The sequence below is a fragment of the Hyperoodon ampullatus genome, assembly GCF_949752795.1.
Source record: "Hyperoodon ampullatus genome assembly, chromosome: 10".
Lineage (NCBI taxonomy): Eukaryota > Metazoa > Chordata > Mammalia > Artiodactyla > Ziphiidae > Hyperoodon > Hyperoodon ampullatus.
Genome location: NC_136923.1, coordinates 39,835,282 through 39,859,440, shown reverse-complemented (window position 1 = coordinate 39,859,440; position 24,159 = coordinate 39,835,282). Strand labels below are relative to the sequence as shown.

The following is a 24,159-nucleotide window of genomic DNA, read 5'->3' as shown; positions in this document are numbered from 1 at the left end:
TAAATAAATTTAAAAAAAAATTACTCTGAACTCATGTAGGAATGAGGAAGGTATAAAATAAGAAGGTAGATCAGTGATTATATACATCACAAAAGATAACCAAAGATGGTGCTGGGACAACTGGCTATCTATGTAAAAAAAATGAAGTTGGACCTCATCCTCACATCATACACAAAAAATGGGAGAGGATCTGAACAGACACTTCTCCCAAGAAGATAAGCAAATGGCCAGTAAGCACATGAAAAGTTGCTCAACATCGTTAGCCGTCAGGGAAATGCAAATCAAAAGCAAAATGAGATATGATTTAAACCCAGGAGGATGACTATAATAAAAAAAAAGATAATAGGGACTTCCCTGGAAGTCCAGTGGTTAAGACTCCGTGCTTCGAATGCAGGGGCCCACATGTCGTGTGGCACAGCCAAAACATACAGCTAAAAAAATTTTTTTTTAAATAATAAAAGATAACAGGGACTTCTCTGGTGGCACAGTGGTTAACAATCCGCCTGCCAATGCAGAGGACGCGGGTTCGAGCCCTGGTCCAGGAAGATCCCACATGCCACGGAGCAACTAAGCCCATGTGCCACAACTGCTGAGCCTGTGCTCTACAGCCTGTGAGCCACAGCGACAGAAGCCCACACAACTACAGCCTGAGCTATGCTCTGCAACAAGAGAAGCCACCCCAATGAGAAACCTGCGCACCACAACAAAGAGTTAGCCCCCACTCGCTGCAACTAGAGAAAGCCCGCGCACAGCAACGAAGACCCAACACAACCAAAAATAAATAAATTTAAAAAAAAAAGATAACAAATGTTGGCAAGGATGTGAAAAAATTGGAATTCTCATACACTGCTGGTGGGAATGTAAAATGGTGTAGCTGCTTTGGAAAAAAGTCTGCAGGGACTTCCCTGGTGGTGCAGTGGTTAAGAATCTGCCTGCCAATGCAGGGGACACAGGTTCGAGCCCTGGTCCTGGTCCGGGAAGATCCCACATGACGTGGAGCAACTAAGCCCATGTGCCACAACTACTGAGCCCGCGAGCCACAACTAACGGCCACACGCAGCAACAAAAACCCAATTCAGCCAAAAATAAAAATAAATTTATAAAATACTTTAAAAAACAAACAAAAGCCTGGCAGATCATCAAAAGGTTAAACATATGAAAACCACACCATATGACCCAGCAGTTTCACTCCTAGTTATATACTCAAGAGAAACAGAAACTATACTCACATAAAAACTTGGACATGAGGGACTTCCCTGATGGTCCAGTGGTTAAGAATCTGCCTTCCAATGCAGGGGACTTGGGTTCGATCCCTGGTCAGGGAACTAAGACCCCACATGTGGCGAGGCAACCGAACCCATGAGCTCGAGATCCCACGTGCTGCAACTACTGAGCCCAGGTGCCACAACGATGAGCCCGCACACCGCAACGAAAGATACCATATGCGCAACTAAGACCCGACATGGCCAAATAAAGAAATTAATAGGTAAATATTTAAAAAAAGAACTTGGACATGAATGTTCATAACAGGATTATTTAAAATAACCAAAAAGTGGAAACAACCCAAATATCCATCAACTGATGGATAAATAAAATGTAGTACTTCCATACAACAGAATGTTGTTTAGTAAGAAAAACATAAAATTTTGATAAAATGCTACAACACAGATGAACCCTGAAAACATTATGCTAAATGAAGTCAGTCACAAAAGACTACATATTGTATGATTCCATTAATATGAATGTCCAAAATAGGCAAATCTATAGAAATAGAAAGTAGATTAATGGTTGTCCAGGAGACAGGGATTGGGGGAAATATGAAGTAACTGCTAATGGCTACAGGGTTTCTTTCTGGAGGTGATGAGAATGTTCTAAAATTGATGTGGTAATGGTTGCACAACTCTGTGAATAGACTAAAAACTACTAAGTTGTACGCTTTACATGGAAATGAGTGAATTATTTGATATGAGAATTGTATCTCATTAAAGCCACTACTGATTTAAAAAAAAAAAAAAAAAGCAAGGAGGAGGCTGTGTAAAGACCATAGGCCTTGGGACCTCCCTGGTGGTCCAGTGGCTAAAACTCCATGCTCCCAATGCAGGGGGTCTGGGCTCATTCCCTGGTCAGGGAACTAGATACCACATGCCACGACGAAGAGTTCGCATGCCACAACTAAAGAGCCTGCATGCCACAACTAAAAGATTCCGTGTGCTGCAATGAAGATCCCACATGGTGCAATGAAGATCCCGTGTGCCGCAACTAAGACTCAGCACAGTCAAATAAACAAATAAATAAATATTTTTTTAAAAAAATAGCATAGGCCTTAAGAACAGACTTTAAGTGAACAGACTTGAAGTCATGATGTACTTTCCTGGCTGTGAGTCCTCTAAGTTTCAGTTTCCTGAGGTACAATAAAAAGGGGGAGAATGCCTACCTCCTTACAGAGTTGTCATGAGCATAAAATAATATTTACTGACACATAGTAGATGTTCAAAAAGTAGGTTTTCTTCCTCATAAGCAATATTTCTTTACACCAGTGAGTCTCAAAATGTAGTTTCCAGGCCATCATCATCATCACACTGGCAATTATGAGAAATACAAACTTTCAGGTCCCAGCTCAGAACTATTATACCAGAAACTCTAGGGAATGGGCCCAGCAATTTGTATCTTAACAAGTCTTCCAGGTGACTGATGCATGCTCAAGTTTGAGAATCAGCGCTTTACACCAAGGACCAAAGGAAACGATGAAGCCAATTACTACAAAAAAGCAGTTTTCAAGCCCTTTGGTTTCAGCACCCTTTCAAAAAATGATTGAGGACCAACCCCAAAGAGCTTTTGTTTACACAAGCACAGATAACAATTCTTACTGTATTAGAAAATTAAACTAGGAAACTTAAAAAAATATTAATTCATTAAAAATCACTACATAGAGCAGAAGCAAGAAGAACTACAATTCTGCAGCCTGTGGAAGGAAAACCACATTCACAGAAAGACAGACAAAATGAAAAGACAGAGGACTTTGTACCAGACGAAGGAACAAGATAAAACCCCACAAAAACAACTAAATGAAGTGGAGATGGAAACCTTCCAGAGAAAGAATTCAGAATAATGATAGTGAAGTGAACATGATCCAGGACCTTGAAAAAAGAATGGAGGCAAAGATCAAGAAGATAGAAGAAATGTTCAACAAAGACCTAGAAGAATTAAAGAACAAACAAACAGAGATGAACAATAACCGAAATGAAAAATATACTAAAAGGAATCAATAGCAGAATAACTGAGGCAGAACAACAGATAAGTGACCTGGAAGACAGAATGGTGGAATCCACTGCCAAAGAACAGAATAAAGAAAAAAGAATGAAAAGAAATGAAGACAGCCTAAGAGACCTTTGGGACAACATTAAACACAATAACATACACATTATAGGGGTCCCAGAAGGAGAGGAGAGAGAGAAAGGACCTGAGAAAATATTTGAAGAGATTATAGTCGAAAACTTTCCTAACACAGGAAAGGAAATATCCACCCAAGTCTAGGAAGTGCAGAGAGTCTCAGGCAGGATAAACCCAAAGAGAAACATGCCAGGATACACAGTAATCAAATTTGTAAAAATTAAAGACAGGGGCTTCCCTGGTGGCGCAGAGGTTGAGAGTCCGTCTGCCGATGCGGGGGACACGGGTTCGTGCCCTGGTCCGGGAAGATCCCACATGCCGCTTAGCGGCTGGGCCCGTGAGCCATGGCCGCTGAGCCTGTGCGTCCGGAGCCTGTGCTCCGCAACGGGAGAGGCCGCAGCAGTGAGAGGCCCGCGTATCGCAAAAAAAAAAAAAAAAAAAAAAAAAAAAAAAAAAAAATTAAAGACAAAGAAAAATTATTGAAAGCAACAAGGCAAAAACGGCAAATAACACACAAGGGAACTTCCAAAAGGTTAACAGCTGATTTCTCAGCAGAAACTCTATAAGCCAGAAGGGAGTGGCACGACATATTTAAGGTGATGAAAGAGAAGAACCTACAACCAAGATTACTCTACCCGGCAAGGATCTCATTCAGATTTGATGGAGAAATCAAAAGCTTTACAGACAAGCAAAATCTAAGAGAATTCAGCACCATCAAACCAGCTCTACAGCAAATGCTAAAGGAACTTCTCTAAGCGGGAAACACAAGAGAATAAAAGGACCTACAAAAACAAACCCAAAACAATTAAGAAAATGGTAATAGGAACATACATATTGATAATTACCTTAGATGTGAATGGATTAAATGCTCCAACCAAAAGACACAGGCTCATTGAATGGATGCAAAAACAAGACCCATATATATGCTGTCTACAAAAGACCCACTTCAGACCTAGGGACACATACAGACTGAAAGCGAGGGGATGGAAAAAGATATTCCATGCAAATGGAAATCAAAAGAAAGCTGCAGTAGCAATACTCATATCAGATAAAATAGACTTTAAAATAAAGAATGTTACAAGAGACAAGGAAGGATACTACATAATGATCAAGGGATCAATCCAAGAAGAAGATATAACAATTATAAATATATATGCACTCAACATAGGAGCATCTCAATACATAAGGCAACTGCTAACAGCTATAAAAGAGGAAATCGACAGTAACACAATAATAGTGGGGGACTTTAACACCTCACACCAATGGACAGATCATCCAGACAGAAAATTAATAAGGAAACATAAGCTTTAAATAACACAACAGACCAGATAGATTTAATTGATATTTACAGGACATTCCATCCAAAAACCACAGATTACACCTTCTTCTCAAGGGCACATGGAACATTCTCCAGGATAGATCACATCTTGCATCAAAAATCAAGCCTTGGTAAATTTAAGAAAATTGAAATCATATCAAGCATCTTTTCTGACCACACTGCTATGAGATTAGAAATCCATTACAGGGGAAAAAATGTAAAAAACACAAACACATGGAGGCTAAAGAATACATTACTACTAATAAAAAAAAAAAGAAAAAGAATACATTACTAAATAACCAAGAGATCACTGAAGAAATCAAAGAGGAAATCAAAAAATACCTAGAGACAAATGACAGTGAAAACATGATGATCCAAAATCTATGGGATGCAGCAAAAGCAGGTCTAAGAGGGAAGTTTATAGCAATACAAGCCTACCTCAAGAAACAAGAAAAATCTCAAATAAACAATCTAACCTTTCACCTAAAGGAACTAGAGAAAGAAGAAAAAACAAAACCCAAAGTTAGTAGAAGGAAAGAAATCATAAAGATCAGAGCAGAAATAAATGAAATAGAAACAAAGAAAAGAATAGCAAAGATCAATAAAACCAAAAGCTGGTTCTTTGAGAAGATAAAGAAAATTGATAAACCTTTAGCCAGACTCATCAAGAAAAAGAGGGAGAGGACTCAAATCAATAAAATTAGAAATGAAAAACAAGTTACAACGGACACGGCAGAAATACAAAGCATCATAAGAGACTACTATAAGCAACTCTATGTCAATAAAATGGACAACCTGGAAGAAATGGACAAATTCTTAGAAAGGTATAACCTTCCAAGACTGAAGCAGGAAGAAATAGAAAATATGAACAGACCAGTCACAAGTAATGAAATTGAAACTATGATTAAAAATCTTCCAACAAACAAAAGTCCAGGACTAGATGGCTTCACCGGTGAATTCTATCAAACATTTATAGAAGAGCTAACACTCATCCTTCTCAAACTCTTCAAACTCTTCCAAAAAATTGCAGAGGGGCTTCCCTGGTGGCACAGTGGTTGAGAGTCCGCCTGCCGATGCAGGGGACACGGGTCCGTGCCCCGGTCCAGGAAGATCCCACATGCCGCGGAGCGGCTGGGGCCGTGAGCCATGGCTGCTGAGCCTGCACATCCGGAGCCTGTGCTCTGCAACGGGAGAGGCCACAACAGTGAGAGGCCTGCATATCACAAAAAAAAAAAAAAAAAAAAAAAATTGCAGAGGAAGGAACACTCCCAAACTCATTCCATGAGGCCACCACCACCCCTGATATGAAAACCAGACAAAGATACTACATAAAAAGAAAATTAGAGACCAATATCACTGATGAATATAGATGCAAAAATCCTCAACAAAATACTAGCAAACAGAATCCAACAACACATTAAAAGGATCATACACCATAATCAAGTGGGATTTATCCCAGGGATGCAAGGATTCTTCAATATATGCAAATCAATCAATGTGATACACCATATTAACAAATTAAAGAATAAAAACCATAAGATCATGTCAATAGATGCAGAAAAAGCTTCTGACAAAATTCAACACCCATTTATGACAAACACTCTCCAGAAAGTGAGCACAGAGGGAACCTACCTCAACATCATAAAGGCCATATACGACAAACCCACAGCAAACATCATTCTCAATGGTGAAAAACTGAAAGCATTTCCTCTAAGATCAGGAACAAGACAAGGATGTCCACTCTCACCACTATTATTCAACACAGTTTTGGAAGTCCTAGCCACAGCAATCAGAGAAGAAAAAGAAATAAAAGGAATACAAATGGGAAAAGAAGTAAAACTGTCTCTGTTTGCAGATGACATGATGCTATACATAGAGAATCTTAAAGATGCCACCAGAAAGCTACTAGAGCTAATCAATGAATTTGGTAAAGCTGCAGGATACAAAATTAATGCACAAAAATCCCTTGCATTCCTATACACTAACAATGAAAGATCAGGAAGAGAAATTAAGGAAACAATCCCATTCACCACTGCAACAAAAAGAATAAAATATCTAGGAAAAAACCTACCTAAGGAGGTAAAAGACCTGTATTCAGAAAACTATAAGACACTGATGAAAGAAATCAAAGATGAAGCTTCCCCGGTGGTGCAGTGGTTAAGAATCCACCTGCCAATGCAGGGGATGTGGGCTCGAGCCCTGGTCCAGGAAGATACCACATGCTACAGAGCAACTAAGCCCATGCACTACAACTACTGAACCAGCGCTCTAGAGCCTGTGAGCCACAACTACTGAAGCCCGTGCGACTAGAGCCCATGCTCTGCAACAAAGAAAAGCCACCGCAATAAGAAGCTAGCGCACCGCATCAGAGTAGCCCCCACTTGCTGCAACGAGAGAGAAAGCCTGTGCTCAGCAACGAAGACCCAACGCAACCAAAAATTAAAAAAAAAAAAAAGAAATCAAAGATGACACAAACAGATGGAGAGATATACCATGTTCTTCGATTGGAAGAATCAATATTGTGAAAATGACTATACTACCCAAAGCAATCTGCAGATTCAATGCAATCCCTATCAAATTACCAGTGGCATTTTTTACAAAACTAGAACAAAAAATCTTAAAATTTGTATGGAGACACAAAAGACCCCAAATAGCCAAAGCAGTCTTGAGGGGAAAAAAACAGAGCTGGAGGAATCAGACTCCCTGACTTCAGACTATACTACAAGGCTACAGTAATCAAGACAATATGGTACTGGCACAAAAACAGAAATATAGATCAATGGAACAGGACAGAAAGCCCAGAGATAAACTCACACATCTATGGTCAACTAATCTATGACAAAGGAGGCAAGGATATACAATGGAGAAAAGACAGTCTCTTCAATAAGTGGTGCTGGGAAAACTGGACAGCTACATGTAAAAGAATGAAATTAGAACACTCCCTAACACCATGCACAAAAATAAACTCAAAATGGATTAGAGACCTAAATGTAAGACCGGATACTATAAAACTCTTAGAGGAAAACATAGGAAGAACACTCTTTGACATAAACCACAGCAAGATCTTTTTTGATCCACCTCCTAGAGTAATGGAAATAAAAACAAAAATAAACAAATGGGACCTAATGAAACTTAAAAGCTTTTGCACAGCAAAGGAAACTACAAACGACGAAATGGGACAAAATATTTGCAAACGAATCAACGGACAAAGGATTAATCTCCAAAAACTGCTCATGCGGCTCAATATTAAAAAAAAAAAGGGGCCTCCCTGGTGGCGCAGTGGTTGAGAGTCCGCCTGCCGATGCAGGGGATACGGGTTCGTGCCCCGGTCTGGGAGGATCCCATATGCCGCGGAGCGGCTGGGCCCGTGAGCCATGGCTGCTGAGCCTGTGCATCCGGAGCCTGTGCTCCGCAACGGGAGAGGCCACAACAGTGAGAGGCCCGCGTACCACAAAAAAAAAAAAAAAAAAAAACCTAATCCACAAATGGACAGAAGACCTAAACAGACATTTCTCCAAAGAAGACATACAGATGGCCAAGAAGCACATGAAAAGCTGTTCAACATCACTAATTATTAGAGAAATGCAAATCAAAACTACAATGAGGTATCACCTCACACCAGTTAGAATGGGCATCATCAGAAAATCTACAAACAACAAATGCTGGAGAGGGTGTAGAGAAAAGGGAACCTCTTGCACTGTTGGTGGGAATGTAAATTGATATAGCCACCATGGAGAACAGTATGGAGGTTCCTTAAAAAGCTAAAAATACAATTACCGTATGAACCAGCAATCTCACTACTGGGCATCTACCCAGAGAAAACCATAATTCAAAAAGACACATGCACCCAATGTTCATTGCAGCACTATTTACAATAGCTAGGACATGGAAGCAACCTAAATGTCCATCGACAGACTAATAGATAAAGAAGATGCAGTATACATATACAATGGAATATTACTCAGCCATAAAAAGGAATGAAATTGGGTCATTTGTAGAGACGTGGATGGATCTAGAGACTGTCATACAGAGTGAAGTAAGTCAGAAAGAGAAAAACAAATATCGTATATTAATGCATATATGTGGAACCTAGAAAAATGGTACAGATGAACCGGTTTGCAGGTCAGAAATAAAGACACAGATGTAGAGAACAAACGTATAGACACCAAGGGGGGAAAGTGGTGTGGGGGGTGGGGGTGTGTGTGATGAATTGAGAGATTGGGATTGACATACATACAGTAATATGTATAAAATGGATAACTGATAAGAACCTGCTGTATAAAAAAATAAAATTCCAAAATTCCAAAAAAATCACCACATAAACCAATATAAATGTCAACATAAATAACATATTCTTATGAAAAATAACTTTATTTGCCAAAACAAAAAATTTATAATAAAAGCTGCATTATTTTACGTCTTTGCAAATCTCTTTAATGGATGATTTAACTGAAGACAACTGCATTCTCATACTTGCTTCTGCATTCAATCTGTTGTGACACATCATACATGGCCTCTGCAAAACTCCACTGTACACTCATGAGAGAATGAGAGTGAAAAAGGCAAATAAACATCTTCATATTATAATAAAAACAGCCTTGGACTTCCCTGGTGGCACAATGGTTAAGAATCCGCCTGCCAACGGAAGGGACACGGGTTCGAGCCCTAGTCCAGGAAGATTCCACATGCTGTGGAGCAACTAAGTCCGTGTACCACAACTACTGAGCCTGCACTCTAGAGCCCGTGAGCCACAACTACTGAGCCCAAGTGCCTTAGAGCCTGTGCTCCGCAGCAAAGAGAAGGCACTGCAATGAGAAGCCCACGCACCGCAACAAAGAGTAGCCCTTGTTCACCACAACTAGAGAAAGCCCACACAGCAACAAAGACCCAACGCAGCCAATCAATCAATCAATTAATTAATTAATTTTTAAAAAAACCAGCCTTAACTCTGAGGAACCCTGAAAGGGAGCTGAGGACTACCAGTCCCTGAACTACTCTTTAAGAACCACTGTTGCAGAGTTAAACACACAGTATGGGTTTTGTTTGTTTGTTTTGTTTTTTGGACTGCGTGGGGTCTTTATCGTTGTGCGCGGCCTTTTCTCTAGTTGCAGAGAGCGGGGGCTACTCTTTGTTGAGGTGCGCGGGCTTCTCATTGCAGTGGCTTCTCTTGTTGCAGAGCACAGGCTCTAGGCGCGCGGGCTTCATTCATTGTGGCACACGGGGTCAGTAGTTGCGGCTTGTGGACTCTAGAGCACAGGCTCAGCAGTTGTGGTGCGCGGGCTTAGTTGCTCTGAGGCATGTGGGATCTTCCCGGACAGGGCTCAAACCCGTGGTCCCCTGGACTGGCAGGCAGATTCTTAACCACTGCGCCACCAGGGAAGTCCCAACACAATATGTTTTTAAACTATATTGTTACTTGCTTAAAAACAAGATGTCAAAAATCTTATTGTAGTTATTGTAGTTCATTCATTTACTGTATCTCTTTAAATTGACTTTTCTTAGAAACAATTTATCAAAATTCAATCTTCCAAAAGAAACAAGTTAGCAAAAATACTAAGGAATCAGAACTGAAGGCATTTACCCCTCACTACACAACAAACAGGCACAAATAATCTGATGCCACTTTATATCCAAAGTAGTTAGAAATTAAAATTAAGGGAGTAAAAGTTAAAGCACTTTCTGACATTTCCTTACCAATGTCAAGATATTGGATAAGGTATCAATTATGTGTTTATAACCTTTCCCCATAGGGATAAGTCAATAAGAAATTGAACGTTATTTGTATTAACCTCCTTCATATTTTTTATTTATATAAAAACATAATTTTTTATCTGGTTAGATAATTACTGCATAGTCATAGTGAAAATCTGTAACCTCAGTGGAGTAAAAAAAAAAATTTTTTTTTTTTAAATTTTACTTGAACTTAGGAGGACAGAAAATTAAAAGTGAATTGAAGGGGGCTTCCCTGGTGGCGCAGTGATTACGAATCCGCCTGACAATGCAGGGGACATGGGTTTGAGCCCTGGTCCAGGAAGATCCCACGTGCCGCAGAGCAACTAAGCCCGTGCGCCACAACTACCGAACCTGTGCTCTAGAGCCCACGTGCCAAGAGCCCGTGCTCGGCAACAAGAGAAGCCACCTCAATGAGAAGCCCACACACCACAACGAAGAGTTGCCCCTGCTCACCGCACCTACACAAAGCCCGCATGCAGCAACGAAGACCCAACACAGCCAAAAATAAATAAATTAAATAAATTAATTTTTTCTTAAAGTGAATTGACGGAATAGCTGAACTTTGAGTATTTCTTCACACTAAGAAAGCTCCTAAGGACTTCCCTGGTGGTGCAGTGGTTAATAATCCACCTGCCAATGCAGGGGACACGGGTTCGAGCCCTGGTCTGGGAAGATCCCACGTGCTGCGGAGCGACTAAGCCCGTGCACCACAACTGCTGAGCCTGTGCTGTAGAGCCCGCAAGCCACAACTACTGAAGCCTGTGTGCCAAAACTACAGAAGCTCGCGCGCCTACAGCCCGTGCTCCACAACAAGAGAAGCCTGCACACTGCAACGAAGAGCAGCCCCCTGCTCGACACAACTAGAGAAAGCCTGCGCACAGCAATGAAAACCCAATGCAGCCATAAATAAATAAATTTTTTTTTCTTTAAAAAAAAGCTCCTACAAGATTCCTCTTTAAAAAAAAAAGAAAGAAAAGACAAAAATCTAAGAAAGGCATTCAGAGGTTGGTATTGTGCTTTATTAACTGTTTAATTTACAAGGTTAAAACACCTAGGTAAATTGTCACAGAAAACAAACTGATAACTAAACAAAAAATTAAAGAAAAAAGGCAGTTTGAAACTTAAGCCTAGATCTAAAAGGATTCTAAAGAAATACAAAAAGGAAAAAGATCATCCCAAAGACATGTATATGCTAGAAAAGTGATACATCAATGGAGGAGGGGGACATTTCTGGGGGAATGAATTTGGTTTCACTGTTTCCAAAAGCACTGTTTCTTACCTTCTATCGATCCCTCATAAGTCACATTATATTTCAAGTTCCTTTCACATTTGAATTGTTACTTCTCATTCAGCTCTCTCCACCACCTTTTCCAGAGTTTTTAACTGCTTTCCCTCCCACCCGTTGATCAGAAGAGATATACTTTAAATAACTATACTTCTGCGTTCTTGATCACATAGTATGTACAGTGCTAATTAATTTCTTCTTGAGCATTCTAACTTCCTATTTCAACCTGGACAGACTGCATTCTGGGTCTTCTGTACAGACTGGAATTTCGATCTCACCTCTGAGCTGGTTCTGTTTCTTTTGTTCTCATGACTTCTTTCCTAGATTCTTTATTTAACTGAGTACATAAGTTTTTCAGAAAGTATGTCTGAATGTGGTCCACAGCACAGGAGCATCAGCATCAACCTGGAATTTGTTAAAAAATGCACATTCTCTGGAAACGAAAAGACTGTTGAAGAGATATCTGCATCCCCATATTCAAAGCAGCATTATTTACAATGGCCAAGACATGGGAACAATCTAAGCATCCATCAATGGATGAATGGATAAAGAAGTTCTGGAATATATATATATACCATGGATATTATTCAGCCATAAAAAGGGAGGAAATTCTGCTATTTGTGACAACGTGGATGGATGCTGAGGGCATGATGCTAAGTGAAATAAATCAGACAGAGAAAGACAAGTACCACATGATCTCGTTTACAATATATGTAAAATGTAAAAAACAAACAAAACCCCAACCAAACTCAGAAAAAGAGATCAGATTTGTGGCTACAAAAGGTAGGGGGCAGAGGGAGGAGGAATTGGATGAAGGTGGTCAGAAGGTACAAACTTCCAGTCATAAGATAACTAAGTACTAGGGATATAAAGCACAACATGTTAACTATAGTTAAGGTTGCTTTATGGTGAACATGAAAGTTAAAAGAGAGTAAATCCTTGGGCTTCCCTGGTGGCGCAGTGGTTGAGAGTCTGCCTGCCCACGCAGGGGACATGGGTTCGAGCTCTGGTCTGGGAAGATCCCACATGCCACGGAGCAACTAGGCCCGTGAGCCACAACTACTGAGCCTGCCCGTCTCCTGTGCTCCACAACAAGAGAGGCCGTGATAGTGAGAGGCCCACGCACCACGATGAAGAGTGGCCCCCGCTTGCTGCAACTAGAGAAAGCCCTCGCACAGAAACGAAGACCCAACACAGCCAAAAATAAATTTAAAAATAAATAAATAAATATTTTTTTTTAAAAAAAGAGTAAATCCTTGCGTTCTCATCACTAAGGAAAAAATACTCTTTTCTTTTTCTGTATATGAGATGACAGATATTAACTAAACTTGCTGTGGTTACCGTTTCACAATATATGTAAATAAAATCATTGAGCTCTACACCTTAAACTTACACAGTGCTGCATGTCAATTATATCTCAGTAAAACTGGAGGGCAGGGGGGATGCAAATTCTCAGGAGTGACCCCAGACCTACTGAATTAGAATTGGGGGGGGTAGCCATTTTTGTTTTAAGAAACCTTCAAGGTGATTCTAATGTACCCTAAAGTTTGATAACCATTCGTGTATAAGTTCTATTGGACCTCACTTGTCTAGGTTCTTAACCTGTTTGCAGATGAATAATCTATTTCCTTTTCCTCTGTCATTCAGTACCTAAGCAATACAGAGCTCAACACAACAGAAGGACTAAGTACTCCAGCTAAGGAACAATGAGAAACCATGAAGTAACATATATATTACCCCTCTTAGGAATGTTTTCTTCCAATCACTGACACTAAAAAAAATACATATCTAATACCATTTTTGGATTTTTTTTTGTTTTTGGCTACTTTGAGTATAAAACCAGTATTTTATTTAAACAAGAATAAACTGGGTCAGTGTGTTGGGTCAATTTCTGAATTCCACCTCAGAAACAATTTTGGTCCAACATCCATTAGTTACATGTACTTGGCAATCACTTAAAATGTGGCTACTCCAAATTACAATGTGCTTACAAGTTCAAAGCACAATCAGATTTCAAAGATTTGTGCCAAAAAAAAAATGGTAAAATAGTTCATCAATAATGTAAGACTGAGTACATGTTGAAATACATCAGTTTAAATAAAATGTGATTTTAAAAAGTCAATTTCACCTCATTCTTTTCCCCCTTTTATAAAAGGGGCTACTAGAAAATTTAGAATAACATATGTAGCTTACATTCTATTTCATATTCTGAGTCTCACTGAGGAGGAACTACTGAGAACAGTGCTCAATGTGCCAGAAGACCCCACTAAGTGAGGAATCACAGCACTTGGGATCCAAACATATCTGTGCCTTTTACTAACTAGTCAGCAAAACGTTGGTAGAATTTCACTGTTCAAAAAATGCTCTTCTGAAAGTGGTGAAATCTTTATCCAACTATCAAACATTTACCAAACTCTTATTATACAAATGAATGTAGATATGGTGAGGGAAGAGATTTAAACATGGGTAGAAGACTGGATGTGTCCACTGACAGATAAATGGATAAAAAAGATGTGGTGTATACACACACACACACACCCCCACACACAAAATGGAATACTACTCAGCCATTAAAAAGAATGAAATAATGCCATTTGCAGCAACATGGATGGACCTAGAGATGATCATACTAAGGGAAGTAAATCAAGAAAGAGGAAGACAAATACAATTTACAGCACTTATATGTGGAATCTAAAGTATGACACAAATGAACCTATCTACAAAACAGAAACAGACTCACAGAAATAGAGAACAGACTGTGGTTGCCAAGGGGGAGGAGGGGTGGGAGAGGGAAGTATTGGGAGTTTGGGATTAGCAGATATAAACTATTATATATAGGACGGGTAAACAAGGTCCTACTGTACAGCACAGGGAACTATACTCAATATTCTGTGACAAACCATAATGGAAAAAAATACGGGAACTTCCCTGGTGGCCCAGTGGTTAAGAATCCGCCTGCCAATGGAGGGGACAGGGTTTCGATCCCTGGTCCGGGAAGATCCCACATGCCGCGGGGCAACTAAGCCTGTGCGCCACAACTACTGAGCCTGCATTCTAGAGCCCATGAGCCACAACTACTGAGCCCACGCGTCTAGAACCCATGCTCTGCAACAAGAGAAGCCACCAGAATGAGAAGCCTGTGCACTGCAACGAAGAGTAGCCCCCGCTCACTGTAACTAGAGAAAGCCAGCACATGGCAACAAAGACCCAATGCAGCCAAAGAAAAAATATGAAAAAGAATATATATATGTATAATGGAGTCACTCTGCTGTATAGCAGAAATTAACACGTTGTAAATTAACTATACTTCAATAAAATTAAAAAAAAAAAAGACTGGACATGAAGGGCCAGAAAAGGCAGCAATAAACAGTCTACCAATCTGAAGTGATGATCAGGACCCCAATCAGCCCACAAAGTGCCAGTGAGAGAATAGCTGATTTCAGTCCGGTTTTTGGCTGCAAACCCTTGTTTGCAGAATACACCACATTATGACTTCTGCCTCCCCAAGGCAGAAGCTGGAATCACTGTCCCAACCTCTCCTGCAGCTAGAGTGCAGGCGTGTGACCAAGGCTTCCCAAATTAGACACACTGCATGAAATCTGGACTCAAAATGGAGCTACATGAGGCAGCAGGAACCACAACCTCCATTTTCTGGTGAGAGTGGAAGATTGCGGCAGAAATGGAACAGGAACAGGATGGCATAAATCCCAATGAGAGACTATGGTAGGACAAGGACCTGTGCCCAGGGGTGTGGCTGAAGGTCTTTGCCAAGGCAGGCTAGCAATGTGACCTGAGTCCTGTTCCTGGCTGTGCAGCCTCCAAGACACATTCTCTAAAAACCAAAACTCAGATTGATACAAAAGATATCAAAACAAGTTGAAAACTTTAAAATAGTATTTACCTTGGGAGAGAAAGATGTACAGAGGGGTATTAGAGATTTGAACTGCATCTGTAACATTATGGTTTTTTTTAAAAAAGCAAAAATGGCAAACTGCCAACACAGTAGGAATACTTGTTCTAAATATTTGTCTGGATACTTACTTTTCAAATGTTTGAAAAGCAACTGGGGCCCTAGGTAGGAATGGCACTAATGAGGAGAAGGAGAGGAAGAAGAAAACAACAGTGGCTGTTATTTATTTATTGAGGGCTTACTACGTGCCAGGCAGTGTACTTAGGACTTAGCATTTTATGGAATCCTCAAAGTAACTACAACATAAATTCTTTTATTTCCATGATGTAGATAAGGAAACGGACTCAAAGTGGTTAAGTCACTTGTCTATAACCACATATCTAAAGAATCAGAGGCAGATCGAACTCATGTTTGTCTAAGGGCAGTCTGGGTCTTGATTACCTCCTTCCTCACTCTCAGCAATTCTACACTGAGGTAAGGGGTTAGGGACTGACTGCCCCAGCACAGAGGGAATGTGCAACAGCAAAAAGAGGAAGAAGGACAGAAGTTGAGATGACAAATGAGGAAGAACTATACTTTGATCCACTGAAGGCTTGAGATCTTTACTTCTAGCAACAAAAGAATCAAGTGCTGAGAAATCTCCTTCCCCAAAGCATCCTTCACTTAGCAGGACCAGACTGACCAACCAGCCTTGTAAGAAGCCTCAGTTTCTGCCCTATAGAAGTACAGAGAAGAAACAAGAAATTCTATGGGTGCAAAGTGAAACCGGACTCCTAGAATTCACCATCAGAGGGTCTTCTCTCTGGCATACACATTTAACTCCATGTGGATGCTTTAGGAAGTACCCAACTCAAGAGGGCTCTTGAAAATGAAGTTCCAAATGAACCACCTTCACCTAGCTCAGGCAGACCTATCAACAACAGGAAACTTAGGCCTTCCTGGTATTGTACAAACTGTGAAGGTATTTACATGACAGCTCTTCCTTTTGCCTTAAGAAAGTGCCTCCCTATCTTAAATAAACATATGCTACTGTGATACTGTAATATAATTTTTGGTCTTTTCTCTGCTTCTTGATCTGAGCTCTTAAGACCTTTGTAATTTCCTAAGTGATAATATAAATGCTAGGACCATATTATTTTCTAATGAGGCAACTTTGGTGGGCACCTGGATGAGGGCTGGTCACCTCAAAGACCAAGCCATAATTAGAAACTTGGTACTTTCAGCCCCACCCTCCATTCTCTGGAAAGGGAAGAAGGGCTAGAAATTGAGTTACTAATCGATCATACCTATATGATGTAGCCTCCATAAAAATCCCAAAAGTTTGGGGTTTAGGGAGTTCCTGGGTTGGTGAATACATTCACGTGCTGGGAGGGTGGTACACCCCAACTCCATGAGGACAGAGGCTACTGTATTCACGACCCTTCAGAACCTCGCCCCATATATCTCTTTATTTGGTTGTTCAACCATATCCTTTATCATTTCCTTAATTATATAATAAACTGGTAAATGTGTTTCCCTGAGTTCTGTGAGCTTTTCTCACAAATCATCAAACCCAAGGAGGGGTAGTGAGAACCGCAATTTATAGCCAGTTAGTCAGAAGTACAGGTGAGATAACCTGGGACTTGCAACTAGTGTCAGAAGTGGGGGGCAGTCTTGTGAAACTGATCCCTTAACTTGCGGGGACCTGATGCTAACTCCAGATAGTGTCAGAACTGAATTGAATTATAGGCCAGCCAGCTGGTGTGAAGAATTGGTCATTGTGGGGGAAAAAACACACATTTGGGGGCCAAAAGTGTGAGTGTGGTAGTAGCAGAGAGTAAACGGACACAGTGAGTTTTATTCAGACAGCTACTCTAATTAACTTTTGACACAGACCTTTGTCTCCCATCAATTCACTAACATTGTTCTAAGGATATTATTACTTTGTCAAATCTAACAGGCTATGTGGCTGCTTCTAGGCTGGAAAGATGAGAAATTCTTGGGAACAGAACAAACTCTCTGGGATGGCGACAGATGGTTTTAAAAAAGCAATCTAATTTTACTGCAATTTTTTAAAAAAGCAACTTAGAAAACTCTCTGCCTTCAAGGTAATAAATTGTTTTGAAATTTCAAATAACATTAATATAGGCCTAATTTTACATTCTTATCAAAAGGGTTAGGTTGAGACACAATACTATGAGCCAAAGAGCCTTTTAACATTTGAATTGAGAAGGCAGGTCTGTTCAGCTCCATATTTCAGTGTACACGTCACCTCTCTAGTCTCACCCTTTCACTCAGTGCACTCTAGTTACACAGCCATTCTGCCATTTTTCAAATAAGCAGGCTCCCACCTTAGGGCTTTCTGATTTGGAATGCTCTTTCCTCAGATAACCATATGGCTCATTCACCAGCTCTCTTTGGTCTTAACTCAAAAGTCACCAGCATTTTAAGGCTTACCCTGGCCACCCCCATCTGCTTTGTTTTTCTCCTTTGCATTTATCACTATATAACAAGATTTTTAAAAATCTTATATATCATCTAACCCCTCCCAGCTATAATGTATGTTCCACAAGGTCAGGGAGCTTTCTGTCTTGTTCAATGCTGTACCTAAACATCTAGCAAAGGGCTTCATACATAAACACAAACATATGGAGATGTCTGGGATAGGGGAAAAAAGGTTAAGAATCATAGTCCTATATAAGTTCAAAGCAAAATATTCCCAAGCAACACTTTTTTTTTAATTACAAAAGTAGTTCATGTTTAATAAAAAAAAAAAAAATTCAAGCACTCCTCCTTAGTACCCCACTACCCCGCCCAATTACTGTTTTGGGCTTTATTACTACTATTTAAGGACCACTACATTCTACACATGTTAAAAGCCAGTGATACTAAACTGGTTTTGACACTCCATAATCTGTTAAACATCCTGCTCTGTCAATATACATAGATCTACCTCATTCTTCTGGCTGCACAGGACAATATACTACAGTTGTATCATTATTTGCTATTTCCCTTACTGAAAGAGTGACTTGTTTCCAGTGTTACTACTATAAGCAATGTGGCAGTGAATATCCTTATATACACATTTATCTGTGAACACAAATGCAAGGCCAAAGGTACGCACATTTAAACATTTGCAAGTATTGCCAAATTCACTCTCAAGAAAATCACACTAATTTACCCTCTTATACGCTTGCTACCCTGGGTGAAATCTTTATAACTGTTTTCCTATCTAATAAATAAAACATATTTCATTTTTAAAACTTACACTTCCATAATCACCAGAAGCATGAAGCATCTTCTGACATACTTACTAGCACAATCTGTATTTCCTCCCCCATGAACTATCTATTTATATCCTTTGTTCATTTTTCCACTAGATCATTTTTTTTTCCTATTTTGTAAGTTCCCTGTGTATTAGAAACACTAGTTAGGAGCACAGGCTCGAGTTAAAACAGCTTGGGTGCAAATGCTAGCTATCAGAAGATGAGTTAACCTCCCTATACCTCATGTGCTATTTTTAGTTTCAAAAATTATAACTTTAGGGCTTCCCTCGTGGTGCAGTGGTTAAGAATCCGTCTGCCAACGCAGGGGACATGGGTTCAAGCCCTGGTCCGGGAAGATCCCACATGCCATGGAGCAACTAAGCCCGTGTGCCACAACTACTGAGCCTGCGCTCTAGAGCCCGCGCACCATAACTACTGAAGCCTGCACGCCCTACAGCCCGTGCTCCACAAGACAAGCCACCGCAATGAGAAGCCCGCGCACTGCAATGAAGAGTAGCCCTCACTCACCGCAACTAGAGAAAGCCCGCACGCAGCAACAAAGACCCAATGCAGCCAAAAATAAATTAATTAAATTAAAAAAATTTTTTAATTATACCTTTAAAGAAAGAATATACAGACCTATAAAACAGATCAAGAAACATGTGTATAAAATAATTTTGTAACTGCTAGGCCCATATTTTCTGTCACTCAAAATGTTTTTCCGAAGTCTTATATAAAGTTGTATCTTTAGCCATATATTTATTGATATTGTCTGGCTTATGATTTTTTTTAAAACAAGTTTTTATTGTATTTAAGACACTTAGGTTTTTGTTTTTGGCCACGCTGCGCAACTTGCAGGATCCCCACCAGGGATTGAACCTGGGTCCCCTGCACTGGAAGTGCCCAGTCCAAACCACTGGACTGCCAGGGAATTTCCTGGCTTATGATTTTGATAGCTTTAGATTTATCAACACTGTCAACTTTCATGTAACATTAATAACAACTTACAATCTTTATTTAAATTAAATCTACAAAGCCAACTTTTAGAAAAATTAAATTCCATTTGGCTTAAGCCAGTTATTAATGAACATATATTTGTCTTAAAAATTTTTTTAATTTATGAAAAGGAAAGAAAGATTAGTCTCAGGAAAGGTAAGCTAGGCTTAACTAACCTTTGGTCCAAGAATGCTCGGCTAAAAGGTCTTTTTTTTTTTTTCCTCCAGCAAGTCTTTTTTTTTTTTTTTCCAGCCACGCTACGCAGCTTGTGGGAGCTTAGTTCCCTGACCAGGGAGCAAACCTGGGCCCTTGGCAGTGAAAGTATGGAGTCCTAACCACTGGACCACCAGGGAATTCCCTAAAAAGTCATTTTTAATTTTAAATAAAGGAGATAAAAACTACTTTTGCACATATCATATACCACAAACGATATCTCGGCAACTTGTACGGTAGAAATTTGTGGTAAGATTTTTTAGAACTACTTGAATAAAGCAAAAAAAAAAACCCTCAACTAGGGAATTTTTTTTTAAAGGAAAAAATGAGGTTTCCTCTACCTACACAAATAACTTGAATTAAAATTGATAACTTGTGTGGGAAAGGGAACCACACATAAAAAGTAGCCTATTCCCTGGTGGCGCAGTGGTTGAGAGTCCGCCTGCCGACTCAGGGGACGTGGGTTTGTGCCCCGGTCTGGGAAGATCCCACATGCCGCGGAGAGGCTGGGCCCGTGAGCCATGGCCCCTGAGCCTGCGCGTCCGGAGCCTGTGATCTGCAACGGGAGAGGCCACAACAGTGAGAGGCCCGCGTACCGCAAAAGCAAAAAACCAAAACAAAAAAACAAACAAACAAAAGTACCCTAACAGGTTGGCTAAAATGTAGACCTGTAGAAAAAAAATATGATTCTTACCAAAAGAGCACTGATAATTATTATTGAATTATTATATCACTTGCTGATCAAGCTAACATTCCATGGGCTGTAAATATAGTAATTTTTATGCAGCGGTCCCCTGAGACCTGAAAATTAGTTCAAAGATTCTTTCAGGGTAAAAAAAGATTGGGAAAAGCTATCTCAGAGTTTACTTCTTTCCTTAGGAAGGCTTTCCACAACCTAAAATTACAAAAACTTTCTATACTGCCTTTTCATAGTTCACTGTTTTCTTGTTTTCTGACTCTTTAACCCATCTGGACCTTATTTGTATTATGAGAGGTATCTGACTATTTCCAAAAGAGGAGTAGACTGCCTTACTCCACTAATGGAATACATCCTTTCCTCACTGATCAGCAGAGCCACTTTCATCCTATACCTGGTACCTATTCATAATGTATGCAGACACATGAGTGTGTATACGTTTTAAAGTCCTTGATCAACTCCCAACACATGGGTCCCCAGAGGAGCCTTCTACTCTTTGTATTCTTTACTTCTTGGATTAGGGGACCCTGAGAACTGCTCCACCTTTCCTAAAAGTTTCTCTCTTAGATGAATTCCTCTATCACCTGATTCTGTTTGCTTCCTCTCTTGCAGCAATTCCTCAGATTTAGTGGAATTCAGGTTTAAAAACAAAAAATCAGGGCTTCCCTGGTGGCGCAGTGGTTGAGAGTCCGCCTGCCGATGCAGGGGACACGGGTTCGCGCCGCGGTCCAGGAAGATCCCACATGCCGCGGAGCGGCTGGGCCCGTGAGCCATGGCCGCTGAGCCTGCGCTCCGCAACGGGAGAGGCCACAACAGTGAGAGGCCCGCGTACCACAAAAAAAAAAAAAAAAAAAAAAAAAAATCATTCCGTATTTATTATTTTTAGTGAAGTTTAGCTGCCGTACAATTTTATAAGTTACAGGTGTACAATATAGTGATTCACAATTTTTAAAGGTTAAGATTTAGTGGGGTTTTGATGGCATTTTTTTTTTTCCCAGCACTGCTAGAAAAAAAATTTTTTAAGTATCTTTTCAGTCACTGAGGATGGGAAAATATGTGTTCTTATGAGTCCACCATATTGAACCTATCTCATGGATTTATTATTTTATTTCTTCTTCCATTTACAAGGGATTTGGGAAAATAGGCGATCTCAATTAGCTATCTTGAACGTAAAGTCTCAAAAAACACTTTAAACTCAATTCCCAAACTATTTTAATCTTACGAAAAAGAAGATCCAAGCAGTAAAAAACAGAATAACTTTTTCAACTGAAAAGTCAGGCCTTCTCTTTTTACCTTTCCTGTACCCTTCCTTCCTTATAGAGACTAGAATAAACAACTGCATCCCTCCATGTGCCAGATGCTTTCTTGTTATCTCATTCAGTCTCAATAAATAGTATTATCCCTACTGACAGATGAAAAAACTAGCACTAAAAAGATTAAGAAAATATCAACAAATAAGAAGTCAGGTCAAATTTAAACCCAAGAATGCAACTCCAAAGCCCAGGTCCTTCCAATATACTCACCTACACTGCTAAGGGGCAAAACCTTCTATCTCACCAAACATACCTCTTCACACTCTTCCCTCTCCATCATGTTCTACTCCCTTTCCTATTCTCTTGGTGGAAGTCATGGAGGGCAAAGTGAAATGCAACCACAATAGACAGTAGCAAGAAAGCAGCATTTGTAACTATAGGAGAGTTTTAGTTTCACATAAGGACCCCTAAAGAGGAAAACTTACCTTCTCGGCAAATATAGTAAGTTTCTCCTCTTTCAGTAAGCATATTATCAATTAGCATTATTTCTTGAGGCTTATAAATATCAAATGCCGGCCTAGAAATTTACAGGTGACGTTCAGTCATGGAACCATACAACTACATGAATAAGAGCCTTTCCATTAAAAAAAAAAAGTTCCAAATATGCTTTTAGTAATGAGCTAAGACTAGCCCTCCTATGTTCTTGATCTGCTCAGGGTGACACAGACAGAAGGGGAACTTCAGTCACACACAGTGTGACACATCCAAATCCAGTCCCAAAAGACCTCTTAATTTCTATACTGTTCAGTTCTCCAAGGCAAATGGCAAGTATCTGTAGCCTCTTAAGTTTACAGTAGTTGCAAATATTTTTAGTCTATGTTAACTATGAAAGCCCTTGTGTAAGATAAAATGTTTCAAAAACACCAGAATATTCCCCTTGGTGAAAATAATCTCTGACATCTGTATATAGACGTGATGCTCTACTAACCAAAACCCTGATGGCAAAAAAAGTCTATTCAATAGCATGCACCAACATTTATCTCCCTTCTACCTGAACCTGCTGTGGCTGTTGAACCTGGATCTGCTGTTCTTGCTGGGTTTGTGGCTGAACACTGGTGGTGACTGGACAGGCAAGTTCAAGCAAAGACCCGGCCACTTCGGTGCTGTCTGTGTAAATGCAGTTCCCACCCTGTTGGTACACCATGGTAGTGGTGGCCGTCTGCTGGAACTCCTGAAGGGCTTCTGGCCCCTTAGAGGCTAGTGAGTCCAGAAATTCCTTCATCCTGTGTTGCGGGACAGACCGCGCCTTCACTCGGATGTACTCTTCAAAGGAGATGGTGTTCTCCAGAGAATTATTCATATTGCAGAGTCCTTAGGGTTCCTAGAAATAAAATAAATGGACAGAAGTCAAAACTATGCCACTGTTTTAACATACTGAAATGCACAGAGCAATCACTCTTGCATCAGTGTGGAATATTCAGGGCAGCTGTATACATCTGGAATCCAAAGTAAGATTTTATTAAATAACCTTTTTTTTTTCAGTTAATGGCATCTGAAAATTGTTTCCATAAACATTTCTTAAATCAAACTATCACACTGAAAACAAAAAACAAAAGCATGTGTCACAGTACTGGATGAAACGGGCTGCAGATACACTCTCCACCCAGCACTAGGCCAATCCCATCTTCTCTGCAGAGCCAAGCAATGGACAATAGAAGTCACATGCAACACTGCTCTGTGACCATCAGAGAGGACTATCAAGGAACGTAGGAGCCAGGATTCCTACCAACATGTTCTATTTCCACTGCCAACTATGTTTTACAGTGAAGGGACATGTATGCCACCTAGCTGTGGCAAGACCCTGGAGACAAGGGATGAGTTCATTTCCCACCAGAAACACCAAAAACCCCATTTTGCTATATACTGCTCACATTCTTTTGCTGCATAGCTTACTGGTTAAAAGCATGGATTTTTGAGCCAGCCTTCCTGAGTTTAAAACCCAGCTCGAGGGCTTCCCTGGTGGCACAGTGGTTAAGAATCTGCCTGCCAATGCAGGAGACACAGGTTCGAGCCCTGGTCTCGGAAGATCCCACATGCCGTGGAGCAACTAAGCTCGGGC

At 40.2% G+C, this 24,159-nt stretch overlaps 1 protein-coding gene across 1 annotated transcript in view; it reads right to left on the bottom strand.

Annotated features, from left to right (window-relative positions):
- The window catches only part of QRICH1 (glutamine rich 1), a gene marked incomplete at its 5' end in the record, with an annotated part of 43,087 nt that extends 19,687 nt beyond the window's left edge, over positions 1-23,400 (bottom strand). Inside the window, one exon of the mRNA XM_079712464.1 lies at positions 23,092-23,400. Coding sequence (XP_079568590.1) covers positions 23,092-23,400 — 309 coding nt within the window. The remainder of the gene's footprint in view (positions 1-23,091) is intronic.
- Positions 23,401-24,159: the final 759 nt, after the last annotated feature.